This window comes from Protopterus annectens, chromosome 3.part0, assembly GCF_019279795.1.
Source record: "Protopterus annectens isolate FY-2018-M chromosome 3.part0, PAN1.0, whole genome shotgun sequence".
NCBI lineage: Eukaryota > Metazoa > Chordata > Ceratodontiformes > Protopteridae > Protopterus > Protopterus annectens.
In genome coordinates, this window is record NC_056731.1 from 451247662 (window position 1) to 451272283 (window position 24622).

Below are 24622 nucleotides of genomic sequence, written 5' to 3' on the forward strand. Positions count from 1 at the left end.
CTGATTCTGATGTGGTGGAAGATGTTTTTGCAGAGGCTTCCCTGAACCCTGATTCTTTGCCTCCTGCCCCAGTTAAACCGGATAGGTACTATAGGGTGCCTGAAGCTCATAAGTATCTTTTTAAGAGTCCTAGGGCAGACCCTGAAACTGTCTCTCAGGGGCCTAAAGGTGTTAAGGCTTCTGTTGTTAAAAATCCTGTTCCTCCTGATAAAGAGGCAAGGGCTTTGGATAGATGGGGAAAGAAGGTGTATACATGTTAAAATTTCAAAATTATCTCCTTTCACAATTGAAGTCTAAGGTGGATGCTCTGGCGGAAGGTATTGAGTGTAAAGAGTTGCAGGATTTAGTTCATGTGTCTGAACAGGTGGGTAAGCATTCATTGCAATGTGGTTTTGATGCTGTGCAGGCCTCCTCGAGGGTGGCTGCCACTGGTTCTGTTCTTCGTAGGCACGCCTGGTTGAGGGATCAGAATTTAGCTGAGCATGTTAAGACAAGGATTTTGGATGCTCCTTTACAGTCTGACGTGTTGTTTGGTTAGCCTGTGGAAGCAGTTTTAAAGAAAATGGAGGACAAGGCTAAGTCTATGCAAACTGTTAAAGATTTTTTGCAAGTGCAGCCTCCGAAGTTTAGTAGAAATTGGCCTACTAAGGGATGGACATATCCTGCTTAAGATTCCCAGTCTAGGGGTAGGTCTAGGCGTGGTAGGGGCAGAGCTCAAGGTTCTTTTAGGCCTAGAACAGGGAGTTCACCTGCTCAGACTTCTGGTGAGGGCAGGGGTCAGTCCTTTCGTAAACAGACCCAATGACCTGCCTTTTCAGCTGCCAGTACATTCTCGCCTGGCAGCACCTTTGGGAGGAAGGCTGGCTCTTTTCAAAGAAAATTGGGATTTAATTACCCAAGACAGATGGGTTTTGGATATCATTCACCACGGTTACAGGTTTTATTTCCATACCTTGCCTCCTTTCAAAGGCATGCCAGACATTCCTCCTCTGCAAAGAAAAGAGGCTCACAAGCAAATTTCACTGTTACTCCAAATAGGGGCCATTCAGCCAGTCCTGTGCCAGAAAGGGCCTAGGATTTTATTCTCGCCTGTTCCTAGTACCAAAGAAGGGGACACGTGCACACCAATTTTCGATTTATCTATCCTCAACACTTATCTGGACATTCCCAAGTTCAAAATGTTGACCTTACAACAGCTTTTACCTCTGCTGGCCAAAGATCACTGGATGGTAACTTTACACCTCAAGGAGGCTTACCTTCATGTGCCTATCAGACTAAGTTGCAGGAAGTATCTGCGTTCGAGCTGGAAATTTCCATTATCAGTTCTCTGCATTGCCCTTTGGCTTATCTACTGCCCAGAGTATTCACAAAGGTTCTGGCTCAGTGATAGCTTACTTCAGGCTACAAGGAATTCAAATCTATCCTTACTTGGGCGACTGCCTGATTCTGGCTCAAGAAAAGGAAGACCTTTTACAGCATTTGGAATATGTGATAGCAGTGCTAAGATGCCTAGGGTATTCTGTGAACAAAATAAAGTCCAGTCTAGTACCCTCTCAAGACATGTGCTTTCTGGGTGTGAGACTGAATACAGCAGCCCAGATGGCCTTTTAACCCCGGACAAACAAAAGAATCTTTCCATTTACTTCCATCAACTATCTCTTCAGTCGGGCTGACTGCAAGGACAGTCCTTCAAGCCTTAGGGTTCATGGCATCTTGTATTCTGGTGCTTCCCAATGCCAAACTGCATATGAGGAAGCTGCAGTGGTATCTCAAAAATGTATGGACACAGCACTGCCAGGATTTGGACACTGTCATTCAAATAATACCTTGCATTCAAAAGGAATTTTTGTGGTGGGCTCAGGAATGTCACCTAAACAAGGGACTCTCTGTGACCCGGCCAGAGGCGAGTCAGATTCTAACGACAGATGCCTCAGACATAGCTTGGGGAGCTCATCTGAATGGAAAGTGGATACAAGACAAGTGGCCTGCCAGACTACAGCATCTACATATCAACATGAAGGAGATGTTAGCAGTCCAGTTTGCATTAATGGCTTTCAAGGAGTTACTTCTTCCAGGGCAGGTGTTGATTCTAACAGACAACACAACTGTCATGTGGTACATCAACAAACAAGGGGGAACACATTCTTACCCTCTATGCAGACAAGCAATGATTTTATGGGAGACTGCGCTCAGCTTGCAACTAACTCTTCAGGCAAGGTTTCTGCGGAGCACAGAACTCCTTAGCAGATGTGTTAAGCAGGCAAATCATGGATCCCCACAGTGGAAACTGGATCTTCATGTATTTCGAAATTGACAGTGTCATGGGAACTCCAGACATAGATCTGTTAAACTTCTCCACTAAACCACCAGCTGCCAAAGTTTTGCACGAAAAGGTTTCATCACACAGCCTGGAAAGTGGATGCTCTTTCTTTCAGTTGGAAAAATCTTCATGTGTATGCCTTTCCACCTCTGCCTCTTCTCCCAAAGGTACTCCTGAAGGTCAGACAAGACAAGCCAAGGATGATTTTAATAGCTCCAGATTGGCCTCGGCAACATTGGTACCCATTACTGAGGAGTCTGGTAAAGAAGCCTCCATGGCCTTTACCTTTGATTCCACACCTATTGTCTCAGAGGGACGGTCATCTACTCAATGTCAAGCTTCACTCTTTTCATCTAACAGCCTGGCATATTCTGTTTTGAAACACAGCAGGTCTCAACTTCCTCAACAAGTTTTGAATGTGATTATGGAAGCCAGAAGACCTAGTACAAGGAAAGTGTACGCAGAAAAATGGAAGAGATTTTTATTTTGGAGTGCAGCAAAGAATTTGGAGATTTCTGAGCCTAATTTGAGTGTGGCTCTTCAATATCTTACTGAGTTACTGGACAAAGGTTTGTCTTTCTCTTCCATTAAGATTCATGCTGCAGCAATTTCAGCTCACTATGATTGTGACCCACCATTGTTTTCATCCTTTGTTCAAGCAATTTCTTAGAGGGGCAAAGAATATAAGACCCCCAATGAGCTCCTACTCCTGCTTGGGATCTCAATTTTGTGTTAGAGAAACTTACTCTACAACCTTTTGAGCCCAGCTACTGCTGACTTGAAATACTTGTCATGGAAGACTGCTTTTTTGTTGGCCATTACTTCTGCAAGAAGGGTTTCTGGATTGCAGGCCCTTATGGCGGTAGAGCCTTTTTTGATTTTCCATAAGGATAGGGTATCATTACGTACTAATCCTTCTTTTATGCCTAAGGTGGTTTCTAGTGTGGCTTTAAACCAAACTATTCATTTGCCTACTTCCTATGCAGATCCCCAAAATAAGGGGGAAAAGATTTTGCACACTTTAGATGTACACAGGCAGTTGCGTTATTATTTGAGCAGGACTAAGGATTTTAGACAGTCTCAGCAGTTGTTTATTTCTTTTGCTTTGAGTTCTCAGGGCAAGCCTGTGTCAAAACAAACTATTTCTAAGTGGATTGGGTTTTGCATTGCATTTTGTTATTCCCATCATGGCAAGGAGATTCCAGCTGGGATTAGGCCTCATTCCACTAGGGCTACTGCCACTTCAACAGCATTTCTAAGGGGAGTGGCAACTAAGGATATTTTGGAGGCAGCTACTTGGAGTTCGTGCATACTTTCTCTAAGCATTACCACCTTCCTCTCTACTCTAAATCTAGGGCTGGTTTTGCCACAGCTATTTTGCAAGGCATGTTGACAGCTCCTGCTTCCTTATGATTTGCCAGCCTCCCTTACCTCTGCTTTGGGATTCTACCCAATGGTTAGGACTGCAGCAATGTGGAATGAAGAACATAGTACAGTCCTACCATAAATGTAGATGTTCGAGGATCCACATTGCTGCAGTCCAATCTCCCTCCTTCCGCTCTGTGTTTAGGGGTGGTTGTGTGGGTGAAGTTATACTCTTGTAATTTTGTATATATTGTACATATTTTTGGTGTAGGAGTGTTTGGTGTTTTTGGTTTTGGCCTTGTCTTTTTAGGGTCTTCTGACATCTGGGGCAAGAAAAGACTGAGGATATGACGTCGGTCATGCGCATTAGTACCCTGGCGTCCTGACGTCAGTCTAATGCGCCCTGACCGACGTCAGCCATATACTTTGGTATTCGGGCCGACTGGACAGCGGACTACCCAATGGTTAGGACTGCAGCAATGTGGATCCTCGAACATCTACATTTATGGTAGGTACAAAACTGTACTTTTCTTTTACTCCCCCAGCACAGACCACTTGCCGTCCCCCCAGTTTTAGACATTGTGGGTGATGTTTACTTAGAATCCAGTTTGAACCCAGATTCTCTGCCTCCTGCTCCAGCCAAACCTGACAGATACTATAGAGTGCCTGATTCCCACAAATTCCTTTATAAAAGCCGTGTTGCTGATCCAGAGACGATCTCCCAGGGTCGCAAAGGGGCTAAGGCATCTATGGCAAAAAATCCTGTACCCTCTGAAAGGGACTCCAGAGCACTAGACAGGTGGGGGAAAAAGGTTTACACCTCAGCCAGTCTAGCTATGAGGGCACTAAATTGCCAATTTCACATGCTAAAATATCAGCAATTTCTAATGTCTTAGTTAAAACAGAAAATGAGCACACTCCCTCAACAGTCTGAATTGAAAGACATGCAAGATCTGTTGCATGCAACTGAACAGGTGGGCAAACATACTTTACAATGCGGGTTTGATTCTTTGGAGGCTTCCTGCAGAGCAGCTGTCACTGGGTCTGTTATACGTAGGCATGCTTGGTTAAAGGAACAAACTCTGCCTGATCTTGTTAAAGCAAAGCTTCTAGATGCTCCCTTACAGCAGGATGTTCTTTTTGGAGTTAAAGCAGAACAAGTCTTAAAGAAAATGGAGGATAAGGCAAAATCTATGCAGACAGTCAAAGATTTTCTACAGGTACAGCCCCCTCGCTTCAGCAGAAATTGGCCAACAAAAAATTGGTCCTTTCCAGCTACTGACAGACCACAGAGGGGTAAATACAGATGTCTAAGAGGCAGAGGACAACCACAAGCCCAGTACAAACCTCGACAATGGGGCACGGCAACACAGAAGGGAGGAGAAGACAGGTCCCAAACTACCAGAAGGCAAACTCAATGACTTGCACCTCATCTGGCCAAGCAACACTCTCTTGGCAGCCCCTTTGGGAGGAAAACTCGCACTTTTTTCAGACAACTGGCACATTGTCACAAAGGACAAATGGGTCCTAGACATAATTTCATGAGGATACAGATTCCATTTTCAAACCTTGCCAGTGAAAAGAGGAATGCCAAACCTGCCACAAAATCAATGGGAAGAGGCACAAAAACAAATTACAGCTCTCATGGACATGAGAGCCATTCAAATGGTACTTGCATGAGAGCAAGGCCAAGGATTTTACTCAAGACTCTTTCTAGTTCCCAGAAAGGACAATGCCTGGAGACCAATTCTGGACCTTTCAATTCTAAACACCTTCTTACAAGTACCCAAATTCAAGATGCTAACACTACAGCAGCTTCTTCCCATATTGGGCAAGACAGCATGGCTAGTAATGTTGGACCTCAAGGAGACATACCTGCATGTCCCTATCAGACAAAGTTGCAGAAGATACCTCCGTTTCATTGCAGGTTCAACCCATTACCAATTCTCTGCACTGCCCTTTGGCTTATCTACTGCACCCAGGGTCTTCACAAAATGCCTGGCACCAGTAATTGCATACTGCAGACAAAGAGGAATTCAAATATACCCATACCTGGACGACTGCCTCATCCAAGCAGAAAGCAAGGACATTCTCTTCCAACATCTGGCTTTTGTAAAGCATCTTCTAAGTTACCTGGGGTACACAGTAAACGAAAAGAAATCAAAACTAGTACCCTCACAAAATATGACATTACTGGGTGCCAGCTTGAATACAACGGCCCAGAAGGCTTATCTGAGGCCAGACAAACAACTACAACTGACTCAATATTTCAAAACAATGACAACAAAGACCCAACTACCTGCAAGAAAAATTCTGCAGGCCTTGGGTTTCATGGCATCTTGCATACTACTAATACCATTTGCAAAACTGCATATGAGGAAATTACAGTGGTACCTAAAAGGCGTATGGTCTCAACACAGCCACAGCTTGGACACACTGATATCTCTTATTCCCTGCCTACAACAGGAGTTTCTATGGTGGTAACAGGCATGTCACCTCAACAAGAGTCAGCCTTTCACCTTGCCCCCAGCCAGGCAAACTATGACAACAGATGCATCGGACTATGCCTTGGGGGCACACATGGCAGGACAGTGCGTTCAAGGCGTATGGACTGCAGATCAAAGGAATCTGCACATCAATCAAAAAGAGATGCTAGCTGTACAGAATGCTCTGACAGCCTTTAAGAATCTATTACATCCAGGACAACTTACAGTAAGGACGGACAACACCACAGTGATGTGGTACATAAATAAACAAGGGGGTACACACTCCTACCCTCTATGCAGGCAAGCAATGACCTTGTGGAACACAGCTCTAGCTTACCAAGTTCGGTTATAAGCTCAATTCCTGCCAGGAAAAAAGAACACATTGGCAGACAACCTCAGCAGAAGCATCATGGATCCCCACGAGTGGAAACTGGATCCACAAGTATTTGCAATGATAACTCAAAAATGGGGCCTTCCAGACATAGACCTGTTTGCCAGTCCTCAAAACTATCAGCTGACAAAATTTTGTACAAGGACACTTCACCATCAAGCTTGGAAAGTGGACACACTCTCATTCAGTTGGAAAAACCTCACAGTATATGCCTTCCCTCCATTGCCTCTCCTCACAAAGGTGCTACTGAAAGTCAGAAAGGAGAGACCACGACTGATACTCATAGCCCCAGACTGGCCACGCTAGCACTGGTACCCACTATTGAGGAATATGGCCCAGGGCCCACCTTGGATTTTACCACAAATTGCCCATTTGTTCACACAGCAAAACAATCAGATTCTTCATAGCCAGCTCAAAACCTTAAATCTGGCTGCATGGCAAATCACCTAAGCATCAAGCCAGCTCCTCTTTCCCAAGCAGTTATGGATGTTATTCTGGAAACTAGGAGGCCTAGCACCAGGAAGGCCTACTAGGACAAATGGAATATGTTTTGCGCCTGGAACCAAGCTAAAGGCCAAAACACACTTCACCTTCACATGCCTCAGATTCTACAGTATTTAACTGAGATGTTGCACAAAGGACTTTCTTTTTCTTCCATTAAAATCCATGCATCAGCTATTTCAGCCCACTACAACACGGATCCACCCTTATTTTCACATCCACTTCTAAGGCAGTTCCTCAGAGGGGCAAAAAACATTAGGCCCCCCCAGGAGAGCACCTAAACCAACATGGGACCTCAATTTTGTGCTGGAAAAACTAACGCTACCTCCCTTTGAACCAGCTTTATCTGCAGATCTAGTTTCTATCATGGAAGACTGCCCTGCTGCTAGCAATAACTTCAGCTAGAAGAGTCTCAGAGCTGCAGGCACTTATGGCAGTGGAACCTTTCCTCATTTTCCATCAAGACAGAGTTTCTCTATGAACTAATCCTTCCTTCATGCCTAAGGTGGTTTCCAGTGTGGCTTTAAATCAAACCATCCACTTACCCACCTTCTTCCCAAATCCACAGAACAAAGGAGAAAGACTCCTTCATTCCTTGGACATTCACAGGCAACTTCGTTACTACTTGGATAAAACTAAGGTTTTCAGAATATCTGACCATCTCTTTGTATTCTATGCTACATTTTCACAAGGGAAGGTTATATCAAAACAAACCATTTCCAAATGGATAGGACATTGCATTCATTTTTGCTATACCCATCATCGAAAACCAGTTCCTGCTACCATTAAGCCCCATTCTACCAGGGCAACAGCTACATCTACAGCCTTCCTCAGGGGGGTTCCAATCAAGGAGATTTTGGAAGCTGCAACTTGGAGTTCAGTACACACCTTTACCAAAACACTATCACTTACCACTTTACTCTAAGACTAGAGCTGGCTTTGCCACTGCAGTTCTGCAGGGCCTTCTAGCCTCTTCTAACCCTCTATGACTCCTTCACCCATCCTTAGCTTTGGGATTCTACCCAGGTGTGATGTCTGCAGCAGGGTAACACGATGAACATAGTACAGTTTTGTACCCACCATAAATGTAGATGTTCGAGTGTACACCCTGCTGCAGTCCATACCCTCCTCCATCCCTCTGATCTAATTGGCTAAATCTCTACATTACATTCCTGATGTATTTGCTTATAGCTGGAGGGATTTTGTGTTCATGCAAAAATTGCTTAATTTGGTACTGATTACTGACCACCTTTTTGGGGGCACCTGACATTTGGGGCAAGAAAAACTGAATAAAATGGCGTCAGATGCAATATATATACCCCTGGCGCACTGACGTCAGGGAAGAAGCGACTGCAACTGACGCTGGACCAAGACTTTGGAATTCCGGCCGACTGCGGGACCGCCTGACGACAGGATAACCCAAGTGTGATGACTGCAGCAGGGTGTACACTCAAACATCTACATTTATGGTAGGTACAAATCTGTACTTTTCACATGCCTCCAATCTCTTGGCTGCCCTACTAAATCTGACATAGCATCTAAACTGTCTCTGGCTTTACATGTAGCCAGACATTCCATTAGGTGCAGTTATGATGCAGCAGAAGCCTCTGCTAGGACAAGCTTCTGCTTCTGTCCTCCCCATGTATTCTTGGCTTTGCTTACAACCACTCCCTGAGAACTTCAAAACTAAAATTATGGACGCCCAATTAGAACATAACCTTTTGTTTGACAGACAATCTGCAGAGCTTTTCAAAAACCTGCAGGAGAGAAGTAAGGAGTTGTAGGACATCAAGCATTTACTTGTGTACCCTATTCCCAAGTATTACAGGAATTGCCCTGCAAAAACCTCTTTTGTCAGGAGAACTCCTTCCTCTGGCACCCCTCCTCTACCAGGCACAAGAGAGGCACCACAAGGCAAACCTACTCCAGACCTGTTACCTCTCAACCGACTCCAAGACAGCCTTTTCAGGATAGAAATGTACCCAAAAATGAGTGACTGCCTTGCCCATCTACCTTTGTCAGCCGGCCTATCCTTCTGCCTCCCATTTTGGAAAAACATCACATCAGACAAATGGGTACTGACTTGTCATTCAAAATGGATACATCTGAAGTAGTTAACTTCATTTGTGCAGCAACCTATGGGATTCGGATCCAACTTTGGATCCGAGCCGGCAGTTTTCAACAGCTTCGATCCGAGCCCCAAGCTCCTTCCCTACCCATAATCCCCTGCCAACCCTGACTGACCTCATATCTAGTTTGCCGCGGTTTAACCAACAGCAGCTTGATCTTGAGTTCTAGGCGTTTAGAGGTTTTTTGTGAGAAAAATTTAACTTTTTCTTTCTCTTTTCTACCCTACTTGGTTGCGAGTGCTTTCAGGTCCCTTTTTGACTAAAATCCTCCCTAGCTTAACTTTATATTTTTTGTAATTAACCTCCCCCTTCCCTCGTGGTTCCGTAGGGTTGTGTGTGCATGTTTGGGGCCTAACGTGTGTGGCTGTCCTTCTTTAATTAAAATGTCCGAGGCCCCAAAGTCTATTTTTTCTAAGTGCACCGAGTGTGGCCATAAGCTGACCCCGGCGGATGGCCACACTCTGTGCGTGCTGTGCCTTGGGGTTGAGCACCTCTCTTCTGGTTGTTCCATTTGTGCTGCGTTCAACCCCAGGGCACTTAAGGACCGGAGATCTAAGCTGATCCTGGTGGGTCTTCTGCCCACGGATTCGGCTTCTACCTCCGGTCCTTCCGTGGCTCCTGTTGCGCGGCTGCCACTCCTGCTTCCCTCCCCCCGGCCGGGACTCAACCTCCCGCCTTAGGCCCGGAGGAGAGGGAGGCTAGGAAAGAGAAAGGAGGGAGAAACACCACAGCGGGCGAAGCCTCTGCTTAGCCCCGGCTAAGCGGTCTTCTCCCTCCAGGACTTTTGGGTCTCCTCCTTCTCTGATCCAGTCTCCTTGCTTTTCACCGGGTCCTGAGGAGGAGGAGGAGGAGACCGGATCTCCCTCGAGGTCATCGAGGCGGCACTCCCGTCCCACCTCGGTGGCCTCATCGAGATCGACCCGAAGCCTCACAGATGCAGATTTGGACCGGATGATGAGAAGATTCCTCCAGGCCCAACTGCAGATGGGAGTGCTCCTGCCTCCCCCCCTCCGGGGGGGAGCTCGACCCCCTTCCTTGCCCCGATAGCTCCTTCTCCATCCTGCTTCCCGGGCTCTGAGTCTTCAGAGCCGTGCAACCTTGGAGCCGGAGGTGTGTCAGCGCCGATTGTCCCAGGTACTTCGGCGCCTACACTTCCCTCGAGTCTGTCGGGTCCATTTTCGTCGGATCCGAGCTCTCGAAGCAGAGGGCTGAGCTTCGGATACGGGGGTATCAGTATGCCTTCGGCTCCGTCCAGGTCGGAGCATGCTGGTCCCTCGGATCCGATCGCTTCGGCACCGGCCCCGATCCGTCCATCGGATCCGAGTGAGGGTCTGCTTTCGGATCCTAGGGAGAGCAGTACTCCCTCGGCGTTCGACGTAGTGGAGATCCTAGGGAGAGCAGTACTCCCTCGGCGTTCAACGTAGTGGAGAGGGTCTGTCGAGAGATTCCAGGCCCCCGGCCCTTACCACAGCTCCGCCCTGTACTCCTCTGTTGGGCCCGACTTCCATTACCCGGCCCCAGGGACAGCCTGCTTTGACGTCCCAGGTCGTTCTTTTGTAACAAGACGTTGCTGGTGAGACCTCCTCTGACAGCCCCCCGAGGATGTTCCTCACAAGCGAAAGTGCAAGAGGAGGCACCTGGACTCCCCTGAGTCCTTGACTGAGGACACTGATTTGGAGGAAGGGGAAGGCTCCCCAAGATCACCCCCTGAAGATGTCTCTTTCGGTGACATCATGGAGATGCTCAGGATAAGGGGAGATGCTCTGCCCCAAAGCCTACCTCGGACGAATCCGTGTTCCTGGAGGCGTTTGAAGCAGGCCCGTCTACCTCTTGGGTGTCCCCTCCGGGTGACCCCCTGGTAGATTTGATTACTACCAGGGCATGGAAGGAGCTGGACACTGTGGAGCCAGTCCCCAAGCGCCCGGATAAAATTCTTAGCCCCCCCCTCCAAGTCCCATTGGAGTAAAGGTCCCCCGTAGATGCCATGTTGGTGACAGCTGCCAGCAAGAGGGAACTAGCTCAGGAGAGTCAGTCGGTCCACCCACCCCCGAGCAAGGAGTCTCAGTCGATGGACCGTTTAGGGAAGCGGGTTTTTAGTTTGGCTACCTTCTCTGTGAGGTCACTGAACTACATGGCACATGTTCTTCGACTGCAGCGGGACCTTATCAAAGAGTACGCTGCATCTCCCCCCTGAGTCCATGTCGGCGGAGGACAAACAGTTGCACTCCACCCAGATGGCCACTCTCCGATCTATATCAAACACCTCTATGCGGCTGCTGTCCCATGCCATGGAAGGAGCTGCTAGAGCCAGCGGAGCGGGCCTCGTCATGAGGCGTCAGGCCTGGCTCCGTCACTGTGATTTCGTGGAACCCTTCAAGGCATCTTTTGCTAATGCCCCTTTCGATGGTTCTGCCCTTTTTGGCAAAACCGTTTGCAATACTTTGGTCCAGAGCGAGAAGGACGGGAAGACATTGTCTACCATCAGAGTACGCTTCTCTGCTCCCCAGAGGTCCTACTCCAAGAACCAAAAGGGACAGAAGATGATGATGTTCCGGAAGTCGCAACAGTCCCGTCCCGCTCCGGACTCCCAGCTCTTCCGCGGCAGAGGAGGGCAGGGTGGACGCCACCCTAGAGGCAGAAGGGGCCCGAGGAACTTTGGATTCAGAGAACCTTTCTCGGACCAACCCACACAACACCCCTGAGGGGTTGCCCGACTGCTCCACTCTGGAGGCAGTTGGGGGGCGTTTCTCGAAGCACCTAGCAGCTTGGGAGTCCATCACGACAAACCGCTGGGTGCTTCGCATCATATCCAGAGGATATCAGATCCCCTTCTCTCTTTACCCATGCAGCCCCAGATACCTCCCCGATGTCCCACCCGATCAGAGGGAGGCCGCAGCAATGGAAATCCAACAGTTGCTGGAAAAAAAGAGCCATGCAACACGTCCCCCCAGACCAGTGCGGGTCGGGTTTTTACTCCAGGTTCTTCTTGGTGCCAAAAAAGACGGGGGACTTGAGACCAATCCTCGACCTCTCCCCCCTGAACCTGTCAGTAAACAAAGAGAAATTCTGCATGGTCACCCTTCAATCCATTCTCCCCCTCTTGCGGGAGAACGACTGGATTTGCTCTATAGACCTCAAGGATGCATACTACCACATTCTGATGGACAGGCGATCCAGAAGGTTCCACTGCTTCCGGCTAGGAGCCAGTCATTACCAATTCAGGGTCCTCCCCTTTGGTTTCACCACAGCCCCCAGGGTGTTCACCAAAGTATTAGCGGTGATAGTGGCCCACCTGAGGCTCCAGGGAATTCAGGTTTTCCCATACCTGGACGACTGTCTCCTGGCCGCCCCGACAAGGCATCTACTCTGCTCAGCCAGAAACTACTTTCTTTGTCTAGCTCCCCGGCTGGGGATCACTATCAACATAGAGAAGTTGTCTCTTGCCCCATCTCAGACCATAGACTTCATAGGGGCCAGGTTAAACACAAACAAGCTCCTAGCCTTTTTGACCATGGACCAGCTACGAATCCTGAGGCTACATGTGTGGGCCATTATACAATCCCCAGCTCCTCCAGCGGAATTGGTCCTGAGGGCTCTAGGTTCAATGGCGGCGGCAATCGATCTATTGCCAATGGCGCATTTGAATATGAGGGTCTTACAATGGACCTTCCAAGTCCAGTGGTCCTTTCTTCAATATCCTCTCAGCCATCCCATTCCCCTCAGCAGGGCTTGCAAGAGGGCCATCTTATAATGGCTCCAATCTCCGGACCTCCAGGAAGGATGCCCCTTTTCTATGGCCCCTCCCCTAGCCACGGTGACCACGGACACCTCCCGCCTCGGGTGGGGGGGGGCATTGTTCGGGCAGGACAGTCCAAGGCACGTGGGACCTCACGGAGACTTCATTGCATATCAATGTCCTAGAGATGAGGGCAGTGCTGTTGGCGTTGCAAGCACTTCAGGACCTTCTTCCTGTAGGAACAATTGCAATTCAGACGACAACATGTCTGTTGTCTGGTACATCAACAAACAAGGAGGAACCAGGTCTTACCCACTCTGTCGAGAGGCCATGAGGGTGTGGGAATGGGCGATCTCCACCATCCGTTTTCTCATAGCAACGCACAACGCAGTCCAACATCCTAGCGGACAGACTAAGTCGCACCATCCTGTTACCATACGAGTGGTCTCTGAATCTCGAGGTAGCGAATCAGATTTTCGCCGAATGGGGTCAACCCTGTTGCAGTCTCTTTGCCTCTCCCTCGAACACAAAATGTTATGACTACTTCGCTCTTATTCCCCCCCCCCCCCCCCCCAGGAATCTCCAAGAGACGCTCTTGTGCATGCTTGGCCTCCCGGTCTACTCTATGCTTACCCTCCTCTTCCTCTGATGCTAAAGTTTCTGCAGAAAGCCAGTTGGTTGGGGAGCAGGATAATCCTCATTGCCCCATTCTGGCCTCGTCAAGCCTGGTTCCCTTACCTTTGATCTCATCTGGTGAATCCTCCTTGGATTCTGGATCCCCTTCCGGATTTAATATTCCACCCCCTAGATCTCCCAGTCCCGCACCTGGACAATCTCAAGCTCACAGCTTGGCTGCTCCAGTCCCACTCGTAGCTAGGACTCCCGGTATCTCTTCCCCTGTTAAAGCTGTCCTAGTAGCAGCATCACAAGCCTTCTACTAGAAAGATCTGTAGTAGCAAATGGAAGCGTTTCTCCATTTGGGTGGAACGTCGAAATTTGGATCCTTTCACAGCTCCTTTGTACGCTGTATTAGACTTCCTGTCAGGGCTGTTTCATCAGGGGGCTAGCTCCTCCCCAGTCAAGGTTCAACTAGCAGCTGTCTCTCATTATCACGTGGGAAATGAACTGGGCCCTTTGATCGCCACGAAATTGTGTAAGACATTTCTGAAGGGCACCTTTCTGCTCAGACCTCCAGTGAAGGATGTAGTCCCTCCTTGGGATTTAAAGCTGGTGCTTCAGGCCTTGACAGCTCCCCCGTTTGAGCCTGCAGCTTCAGTAGATCTTAAATTCTTGTTATGGAAAACGGCCTTTCTTGTCGCTATCACCTCGGCTCGAAGGGTCTCTGAACTATAAGCCCTCTGTGTAAAACCCCCATACTTGACTTTTCACAAGGATAGAGTTTACCTCAGGACCAATCCCTCTTTTCTTCCCAAGATTGCGTCCGAGTCGAATATTAATCAGTCCATTAACCTACCAGTCTTTTTTCCTAGTTACCAAAACAAAGGGGAATACAAATCACACTCACTGGATGTGCATAGACAACTTCGCTTCTACACCCACAGGACATCTGGTCATAGGCAATCTGACCAGTTGTTCGTCTCCTTTGCCAAATTTAACTTGGGTAAATCTGTGTCTAAAGTCGCACTGTCTAGATGGATTTCGCAGTGTATCCTTTTAGCATATGAAAGTTCTGGCAGGCCCGCACCTCAGGGAGTCCATGCCCATTCTACTCGATCTATGTCTACCTCTGTGGCCTTTAGAGCTAGAGTCTCTTTGGATGATATTTGCTCGGCAGCCACTTGGGCCTCATCTCATACCTTTATCAATCACTATAAATTATTATCTCCAGAGGGAGAGCATCCTTTGGCTCTGCACTGCTCCAGAACATCCTTCCATGAAGGCCACCCAAGGTTCAGGTAGCTTGGGACTCTGTCCCATAGGTTGCTGCACAAATGAAGTTAACTACTTCAGATTAAGAAGTTGTGTACTCACCATAACGTTCCATCTGAGTAGGTAAACTTCATTTGTCAGCAACCGTCCCTCCCTCCTGCCCACCTCACCTTCGGATATTTTTTCATACTCAGGTTTACACGGTGTGTTACCTATTTTATATTTGAGAGTAATTATCTTCCAGCAGTATCTGCTTTTGGGCAAACTCGATCTGAGGTCAGTCAAGGTTGGCAGAGGATTATGGGTAGGGGGAGGAGCTTGGAGCTCGGATCTAAGCTGTTGAAAACTGCCGGCTCGGATCCGAATCCCATAAGTTGCTGACAAACGAAGTTTACCTACTCAGATGGAACGTTATGGTGAGTACATAACTTCTTATTCCTTTCTTGGAAGGAAATACCCATCCCAAGGCCCATCCCCTTTTCACCCAAAAATCAAATCCACCTCTTGCCTCACATTCTTCTAGACCTTCAAAAATTAGGAACAATAGAACCTGTTCCTCCAGGACAGGAAGGAAAAGGGTTTTACTCGAGACTCTTTCTGGTCCCCAAAAAATATGGGCCTTGGAGACCTATACCAGATCTGTCCCTCCTAAACCATTTCCTAAAAGTTCCATCATTCAGTATGCTATCCCTTCAAACTCTTCTCCCTTTAATCCCAGCCTAGGCCTTCATGGCCACACTGGATCTAAAGGAGGCTTGTCTCCATATCTCCATAAAACCTTCCAACAGAAAATACTTGCGTTTCACTGGACACTGTTCTCATTTTCAGTTTATGGCCTTGCCGTTTGGTTTGTCTGCTGCATCCAGGGTATTTACAGAATGCCTAGCCCCAGCCATTGCTTACTGCAGGATCCAAGGTGTCCAAATCTATCAATACCTAGACGACATTCTACTTCTAGGAGAGACAGTAGACCTCCTCCAAAATCATTGTAGGTACACCACTTCCCTTCTTCAAAACCCAGACTTCACCCTCAACTTAAGTCCTCCGTACTTCTGCAGCAAGACAAAATCTTTCTGGGCTGCAGGATCAGGACAGATCTGATTTGGGCTTTTCTTCCCCAGGGCAAAGTCCTGTCCCTCTCCAGTCACTTTCAAAACCTTTTACTAGCCCCCCCCCCAGATAACTGCAAGGCAATTCCTGCAACTTTTGGGGCTGATGGCAGCCACCATTCCTATGCTTCCCTTAGCAAGAATGCACATGCTGAAGTTCCAATGGTACCTAAAAAAATGTGGTCACAACACCAACACTCCCTGGAGCAACAAATTCCAGTTCTGCCTCAAAACAGAACTAAGGTGGTGAATTCAACAAATCTTTCACAACCCGTGATTACTACTCCAAATCCTCTCCCCAACCCAATTCATGCACACAGATGCATCAGACCTAGGGTGGGGAGCCACCTGCAAAGGTTTCAGGCTACAGGACACATGGAATCCTACCCTTCAAAAGAAGCATATCAATGTACGGGAAATGACTGCAGTTGTTCTGGCCCTGGAGGCTTTTCTTTCTATTCTCCAACCGTGCCCCTATCAAATATTTACAGACAACACCACAGTTATGTGGTATCTCAACAAACAAGGAGGGACCAGAGCTTACCCCCTTTGCAGAATAACTCTACAAATTTGGGACCTCCCCTGCAGGCACAGATTGTCCCTGAAGGCCTCATACGTCCCCTCTCAGGACAACAAGCAAGCGGATATTCTCAGCAGAACATCCTCTCTACAGCATTAGTGGATGTTGAACAGAGACACCTTTCTAGACATTGTCCATCGGTGGGGCACTCCAAGTGGATCTCCCCCCACAGAAAGACAATTGAACAAATTCAGCACCAAGGATCACTCCTCACTTGCCTGGACAGTAGATGCCTTCAGAATTACATGGATGGGAATGTTTCTATATGCTTTTCCACCCTTCCCTGTAATCCAAAAGGTCCTACTGAAAATCAGGAAGGACAAACCAAATCTTGCTGGTGGCTCCCTACTGGCCAAGGCAACACTGGTTCCCCCTAATTCTCTCATTAGCCAGGGGCAATCACCACAAGTTACCCCACAAGGTGGACCTTCTCACACAACAAAAGGGAACTCTAATTCATCCTCACCTACAGATGTTAGCACTAACACTCTGGGTGATAAACATCTAATCCCTTTTAGACACCACTATTCAGAGGATGTGCTTACAGTCCTGAGACCAGAAAACCTGCTACTAGAAAATCATATTTGTGAACTCATTAAGGATGGCCTTTCTTACTCTTCACTGAAAGTCCACCTTTCAGCCATTTCAGCTTGCCTAACTCTAGACCCTCCTTTGCTATCTAGGCTAAATGTAAAACTTTTCCTGAGAGGGGTCTTGCACATCAGACCACCTAGAAAACCCATCCCACCACCCTGGGACCTAAACTTTGTCCTGGAAAAACTAACACTGGCACCCTTTGAGCCGGCTAGCAATGCTACTTTACAGTTGTGTACATGGAAGACTGTACTGTTGGTGGCCATCATTTCTGCTAGGAGAGTATCAGAGTTACAGGGTCTTATGGCCTGCCCCCCCCTACACAACCTTGCACAAGGATAGGATGACCTTGTGCACTTAACCCTTCCTTCATGTCCAAAGTTGTCAACGAACTGTCCTTAAATCAGTCTATTCACTTACCTACCTTCTTCCCCTCTCCAACTAACAATAGTGAGAGGATTCTCCATTCCCTAGATGTACACAGACAACTGAGTCTCTATAGACAAAACTAAGTCCTTCAGAAAATCTAACCAACTATTTGTCTCCTTCCTTCCCAGGGCTCTGGGCAAGGCAGTCTCCATGCAAACTATTTCATGTTGGATCAGAAAATCCATTTCCTTCTGCTACTCGCACCATGGCAAACACTTACCCCATGGGGTAAGAGCTCACTCCACCAGAGGCATGGCTACTTCCAAAGCCTTCCTCAAAGGGCTGGACACAGCTTCCATTATGGAAGCAGCCACTTGGTCCACTATTCACACCTTCACCAAACACTACAAGCTGGACCAAGTCTCCAGAGCCAGGGCAGGCTTTGCTAGAGCAATCCTGCAGGAGTTTCTGGAATCTTCCACTTCTACTACCACCCTTCCCTTTAACTAAGCTGTGGTACTCTCCCACACAAAGAAAACTGCAACATAGGAATAGAAGGACATAGATTAGTTGTGTAAAATCTTACCATAGCCATAGATGCCCTTCTCTTCCATGTTCCAGTATTCCTTCCCTCCATTCCCCTTGGTTAAGTTTGGACTATGGATTTAACTCTTGGGCACTACGAAGCTCTACCTTTCATCAATAACAACTAGCCAACATATGACCCTTGACACTTCTGTCTGATATCACTTCTTACTCTCTTTGGGACTGTCTGGCCTTCAGGTTCTGAGATGTGTGTGTGCAGGTGTCACATTTAAGGTCCCTGGTTTATGGCCCTACGTGTGATGTCCCACGCACCTACAGCAACCAGGCTTAAGCTTTTGTATAGGAGCCAACGTTCGGGTCGCCTGAGGTGGGAAATCCCACACTAAGAATACTGCAACATGGAAGAGAAGGACATCTGTGGTTATGGTAAGATTTTACACAACTCTTCTTTCTCTTTCTATGGTCGTATCCATTGATTATATATCTATGACAAAATGGACTGCAAGGATTCCACATGCGCCCCAATTAATATTAAGTCACATTTATTTGATGGTGAGCAGCTTACCCAGACAGTGTTTGACTACTTAAAATCCCCTGTAAAGATTGCATTTTCATTAATTTTCACACTCTGAAGTATTAACTTAATTTTTTACTCTTGAATTGTTTTCTTGGCTTCTGGCTGTGAAATTTTCTTTTGCAGATTTTAATGCAGATATAAAGACTCCACTGTCTATCCTATCAGATCCACAATAGTGAAAGGAGGCATACCCTGTGATTTGGGATATGCATTTAAGACCTTTAAACCAGGTGTCAGAAATGGTACATAAACCACCATTCACCAAGCACAGGAAAGCTTCTTTGCCCATTTTATTGCTGATATATCCTGAGTCCTGCAAAAGCTACACTCATCCCTGTTTTGATGTTGTGTAGGTTTTAACATTTTTGTTTTGGCATTTGAAGAGGTCTGAAAAAGTTTGGAAATGTAAAATTTCCTGTACAGCAGTTATACTGATAGGGAGAAAGGTGAAGCCCATCACAGTAAAGTCCTATGGATGGTTGTATGATTTACTCCAGGCCTGTGATGCCATGTCCTTAAATACTGACTGAATACTGAGTGTTAGACTTGTCAATAATTCAGGCGAGTTCAGTGTGCTTTTTGAGCAGGTTCACTGTCGCCAAAGTTACTCTACATATAAATGTTAGTTATTGACAAGATCAATGCAGTACTTGCATGTGATTTTAAACTGGTGGTTGTTGGGCTGTTAATGGGAGGAGCATTTTAAACTGTTAGTTAAGAGCTGATTATGAAGCTAGTATTCCAAGTTGATTATGAAGCTAGTATTACAAGTAAATAGTGATTCGGTTAGTGTGCAGAGCTAATGTATGGACACATGAAAGATGAAAAGGTAGAGATACAGAACTCTACCAGTGTTATACCTCCAAGGACTTTGTACATTCTCTGTAGCTGCTTGTAAAATGTTCAGAAGCATACTTTTTTCAGTCTTATTTCTTTGAACAGTTTCATTTCTTGATTTTTAAGCAGGATTTATGTGCATTCTTCTATAGAAAGAAATGATGTTCCATTTCCTTGATTTATTTATTAGTATAATTGACTTATTGGAGTATTTTCTTGAAAGATGCATTAGTTGTACCATCTCTCGTATTTGCACCATTAAAGTAATGTCTTTCAGCTTTTCCTGGTTAGGGGTCGCCACAGTGGAACTCCGGTCAGCTTTTCCCAGTTAGGGGTCGCCACAGTGGAACTCCGGTCCGCTAATGATTGGCAGTGGATTTTTTTTACAGTGCTGAGTTGCCAGCCCGACCTTCAAAGAAGGCACACCCATTCACGCTCGCACCTACCTGCATATCTTTAACATCACTCGTATTTGCACCATTATGCTCTCAAAAGTATTGCACTGAGTCAGGACTTTTTTCCACTAAGTAAGGCAGATGCAGCTAGATTGATTAATGTGAGGTGTGTTACAGGTAATATAGGACTGCCTTGTTTGGAGAAAAGTTAAGTCCACTGACGTGATCTTGTGAAAAAGTTATTAATTTTGAATAACAGGTTGCTTAGGCCATTTAAAAGGCTTGCATGTGATAATGAATGCGTAATATGTCTCAAATAGTCACAGTATGTAAATACTTGCACTCTATGAATTACTTATTGATTTATTTACTTTTTTTGATCAGGAAAGTCTTTAAAAGAAATGGACCAAACATTGTCGGCGCTTGGAATCACAGATGGTTGTAAAATAATGCTAATAGGCAAAAAGGTAATGATTAACTGCTTTAGTTTGTATTTGAAACTGCTAAAGTCAACCTGCACTTTAGAAACTAAGTGAATTAGCATGTAGACAGGTAGTGGACATTCATTTATACAGAGACCGTCTTTCTGTCTTTGTCCTTCATTACATTTACATATGTCAGTCTATTTATTTATTTATTTCCATTTGTTTACTGAGGAGGTGCAACTGGGTCATTAAAAAAAAATAGCGGAAGCCCAGGCTAGGAAAGCTGTATCATATTGCATGCATCACAGACCACATTAGAAGATTTACATAGATATTCACGTTAGAATTCACAAAACTGTTTTAGCACAGTAAAGTTTTTCCTTATAATATAACTTTTTATGCATTTGTTGTGTTTTGGTGTCCAGTATCACACAATGAATTTGTAAAATATGGCATAAAAACATTGTTGCATCTTGCAGTAAGATAGTTTTAAAAAATGCATTGTGGTACTGTGGGGAAAAAAAAAGCTCATAAATATCCAAACAGTGATTTCTGCAGGGGGAACCCCTCTCTGCACCCTCCATGTGTGTGGCAAGGCCCCCATACTCCCAGACTTAAATATACCAATTCCACAGTCACACTTAATCCAACAAGGGTGATACTTCCCTGCTGCTGAAAGTCCCTACCAGCACACATTAACAGCAGTGCTGACAAGCAACCCACTTGCACCAAATATCCACAATCCAAAATCGGAGTACACTACCCTACCCTACCTTAAACAAAACACAGTATTTTAGATGCACAACTGTTTGACTGAAACACAGTTAAAAACTATACATTTGAAATGTTGTGGATTTGATATTAACACACTAAGAAAATACCTTAAGTAACATTCTGTTTCGATATTCTGTACCACAGGTATTCTGTCGCAGTGATAGTCTATTTCTTGAAACTTTGCTTAGATGCCATTGTATTCAGGATTTAGACATCATTACCAAATTTGACTCTCTAAAGCTTATTGTGTGTAGTTGAACTGGTGATGTCTCAACCTGGTAGGCATAGGGTCTCTCTCTCTCTTTTTTTTTTTTTTTTTAAGAAAAAAATCTTAGTTAATCTAAGTCATTATATGAAGTTGATGGTTTTACCCACTGTTTTTTTTTTTTTTTATTCACCACCCTAAAAAACGTTGTTATACTCTGATTCACTTCCTCCACAGTTACCTTATTGTAGTTATGACATGGATGATGTATTACTAATGTTGAGTAGGTGGTATTTTGGATTACTGTTTTATTACATATTAAAATTGAATTATCTGCAATGCTTGACACTCTAGGAAAAACAACACAAAATTGCTGCTGCTAATGGAGTGGGGCAGCAAATGACCAAGTATTTCAATAATTGCATACTTAGATTTAGAATAGATGCAGTTAATCACTCTGGTTCCATTTTCTTGCTTCCACACTGCCACCACAGCATTGTACAAATTGGAACTGTGTTTAGTTACCTGTTTTATTCATTTTAACCATTTTAAAATTTTATGTAGTTTGGAGCTGGCCATTGGTCTTTACTAGCAAACTGGAAGACTGTGGATTTTAGTTTTTTAATGCTGGATGACAGGAAAGCAAACAGAAAATATGAGAATAAAGCACAGGATCTGAATCCTGGAACCTTCTGCAGTAGGTAACTACTGAGATTTCCTCTTCTGCTGTCCTCAGCTCAGCAATATTTTTCTCTCTTGTCTTCATTGCTTGGGCAAGAAGGCCAACACCAGTCAGTATTGTAGATGCCTGTACTGTGATCTGGACACCTGGAAATGGATGAAAGAAATTAGAAGCATATTTGACTTCACTCAAGATGCCTGTTGTTGAGGGTGTGTAGTACCTGGATTGGAAGAAAAGTCTTTCCAATGCGCTCGGACCTGGGCTAGAGAATTGCAAGATAATGAAGAAGATCAATGTTAGACCTTGGCCTATCTGTATTTTAGTTAAACAATGACAGGGCCTATAAGAGGTGTACTCCCAGGCAACTGGGGATGTATCCTGTAGTACTCAGGTTCCATATACCATTGCCAAGTGACTGGAGCATGAATGGATGTGCCTGAGATGCACCTGTAAAGAGGCCTTTAGGTTTCCCAGCACTGGAGTTAGCAGTAACACTCAAGACCAAGGGTACTTCTCCTCATGTTTTTGTCCTTCTCAATATATCACTGTATGCCAACCCAGGATGGAAATGTTCCACTGGGTGGATCAATGGCTGAGAAGACTTGTCCTTTTTGGTGTGGGAATGCATACTCTTTTGCCTGGAGTGAAAGATTACTCAGGCACTGGACCCCCACAACTCGACCTATTGTGCTCATAATGGATGTAAAGGCTTTCACTTTCCTTTCTGTGTCTGGGAAAGAGACTTGGTGGACGCAGAAGCTGTCATCTCATAAACAGGTCAGGGAACTGTGGTCATCTTTCTTTTTTCCTAGGAATGCTTGAATGAGTGTCTGGGTAAAGAAAACCCTTGGGGTCACCCTTCCAGCCATTTATAAGAAATGCTATCTGTGCGGCATATAAACATCTGGATTCCATGGATGTTGATGCACAGTTTGATCCCTGTAATACAGTAGAGTGATGTCCTTACCATGCACCCCAAAGCAGACCGCTGTATTACCTGTTCAATCCAACAAGAGACCCTGTGACCACAGCTCCTTTCTGACTTGGTCTGCTGGAGGAGTGTAATGCTTTAGACAAGGTGGAGAAGACGGTGTTCTTTTGTACCACATTGAGGAATACGTCCCTCAACAACTTGTTTCACAGCGTTATTTCATGTCTCCTTAGTTTTCCAAGTATTGGAGAAGCAGCAGCACTTCCTGATCCTGGAGTCTAGGGAAATAGGGTCCCATCCTGGTCTTCACAGACTTAAGCAAAGCACATTTGTTTAATTTTTTTTTCTGGATGGTAGCTCTCCAGTATGCACTTAAAGCTGTGTCATCTCAGCCACTGAGCAGCAACTCTACCTTGTCCTCACATTGATTCTCTGGTGTCACTCCTTGAGAAGTTGCCAAGGACTAAGAGACAGGCATGTCTGTGCAGCTGTTCAGCTGGCCTCTTCTGGAAGAGGGAGAGTATGGTGCTCTACCACAAAACCATCCTAAGGAGCTTTTTTCCCAGGGAAGGGGCCAGTCTATTTTTTGAAGTGGGCAGTTCCTAGGAAAATAAGACAAAAGTTAAGTATTTCCCTCTCTTGCTTCAGATAGGTTTGATAGGAAAGTTTGACTGAGTTTTGCTAAAGGTTTATTTTAAACCTTTCAGTCTTTTGAATTCTGAGCCTTCCCTGAATTTTAAAAGAAAGATTTTCCTATCTCTTGGATTCTGATTCTTAGTCTAAGGGACATGAAATTGATTTAGATTGTCTTTGGTGTGGAAGTGCATCCTTGAGAAACCTGGCCTGTTGCCATCTCTAGGCCCTGTGCAGGCCTGTTTGGATTGCAGTGAAAGCTTATTCAAGCACTGGAACCATATAACATGACCTCATTTGATCTTGTGAGGGCTGGTCCATTGGTCCTAGAGCTATGAGCTAATAGGTTGAAAGGCTTTCCTTTTCGTTCCTGTATCTTTGAAAATAATTTAGTGGACACAGAACATGTCATCTCAGAAACCAGTCAGGGAACTGTGGCTTTCTTTCCTTTTTTTCTAGTAATGCTTGAATGATGTTGATTGATTCTCTCAATCTGAGAGAGAGGAATTTGATTTAAATTGCCTTCCTTCAAATGTATTGTGTATGACTTTATTACAGGTAGATTTTCCTCAGTTTGCAGGTGATCCTCCTGTCTTGCCAACATTTAGAGGATGCCTTCTTGGCAGCAGTTTACTTGACAGCCTTCTGCCTCCAAGAAGTCTGATAAATTGTATAAGGCTCCTCAGGCCTACAAAAGCAAAAAAAAAACACACCAGAACTCGCAGCAACATATCAGTTTTAATCTGAACAGCGAAAGACTCAATACCAACAAAAATAAAAAATGCACCAGAACTCACAGTAACGTATCAGTTTTAATCTGTAAACTAAATGCTTGCGTCCAAAACTGTCAAGGGTTTCATCAGAGTAAAATGTGTATATTTTTGAGTTCCTGCTTTTAAGTATCAAACATTTGCAACCAATCATATTTACAGGATATCACATCACAGAAAAAAAACACTAGTAACAATAAGAAATACCTTAATAATCCACTCTAAAAACATCAAAAATACATTTTAATTTACAAATCAATAAATAATTCATACAAAACAGACTCCCTTAAATCATAATTGATCTAACCTTGAAAATTGCTTGTTAATGACGAGGAATCATTTAATCCAGGCTCTATATACGCATTAAGACGTAATTG

General features: G+C 45.4%; 1 protein-coding gene across 1 annotated transcript in view; it reads left to right on the forward strand.

The window, feature by feature from the left end:
- Window positions 1-24622, forward strand: part of BAG1 (BAG cochaperone 1) — a 616246-nt gene that overhangs the window by 344586 nt on the left and 247038 nt on the right. Inside the window, exon 3 of the mRNA XM_044065597.1 lies at window positions 20210-20292. Within this exon, the coding sequence (XP_043921532.1) occupies window positions 20210-20292 (83 nt within the window). The remainder of the gene's footprint in view (window positions 1-20209; window positions 20293-24622) is intronic.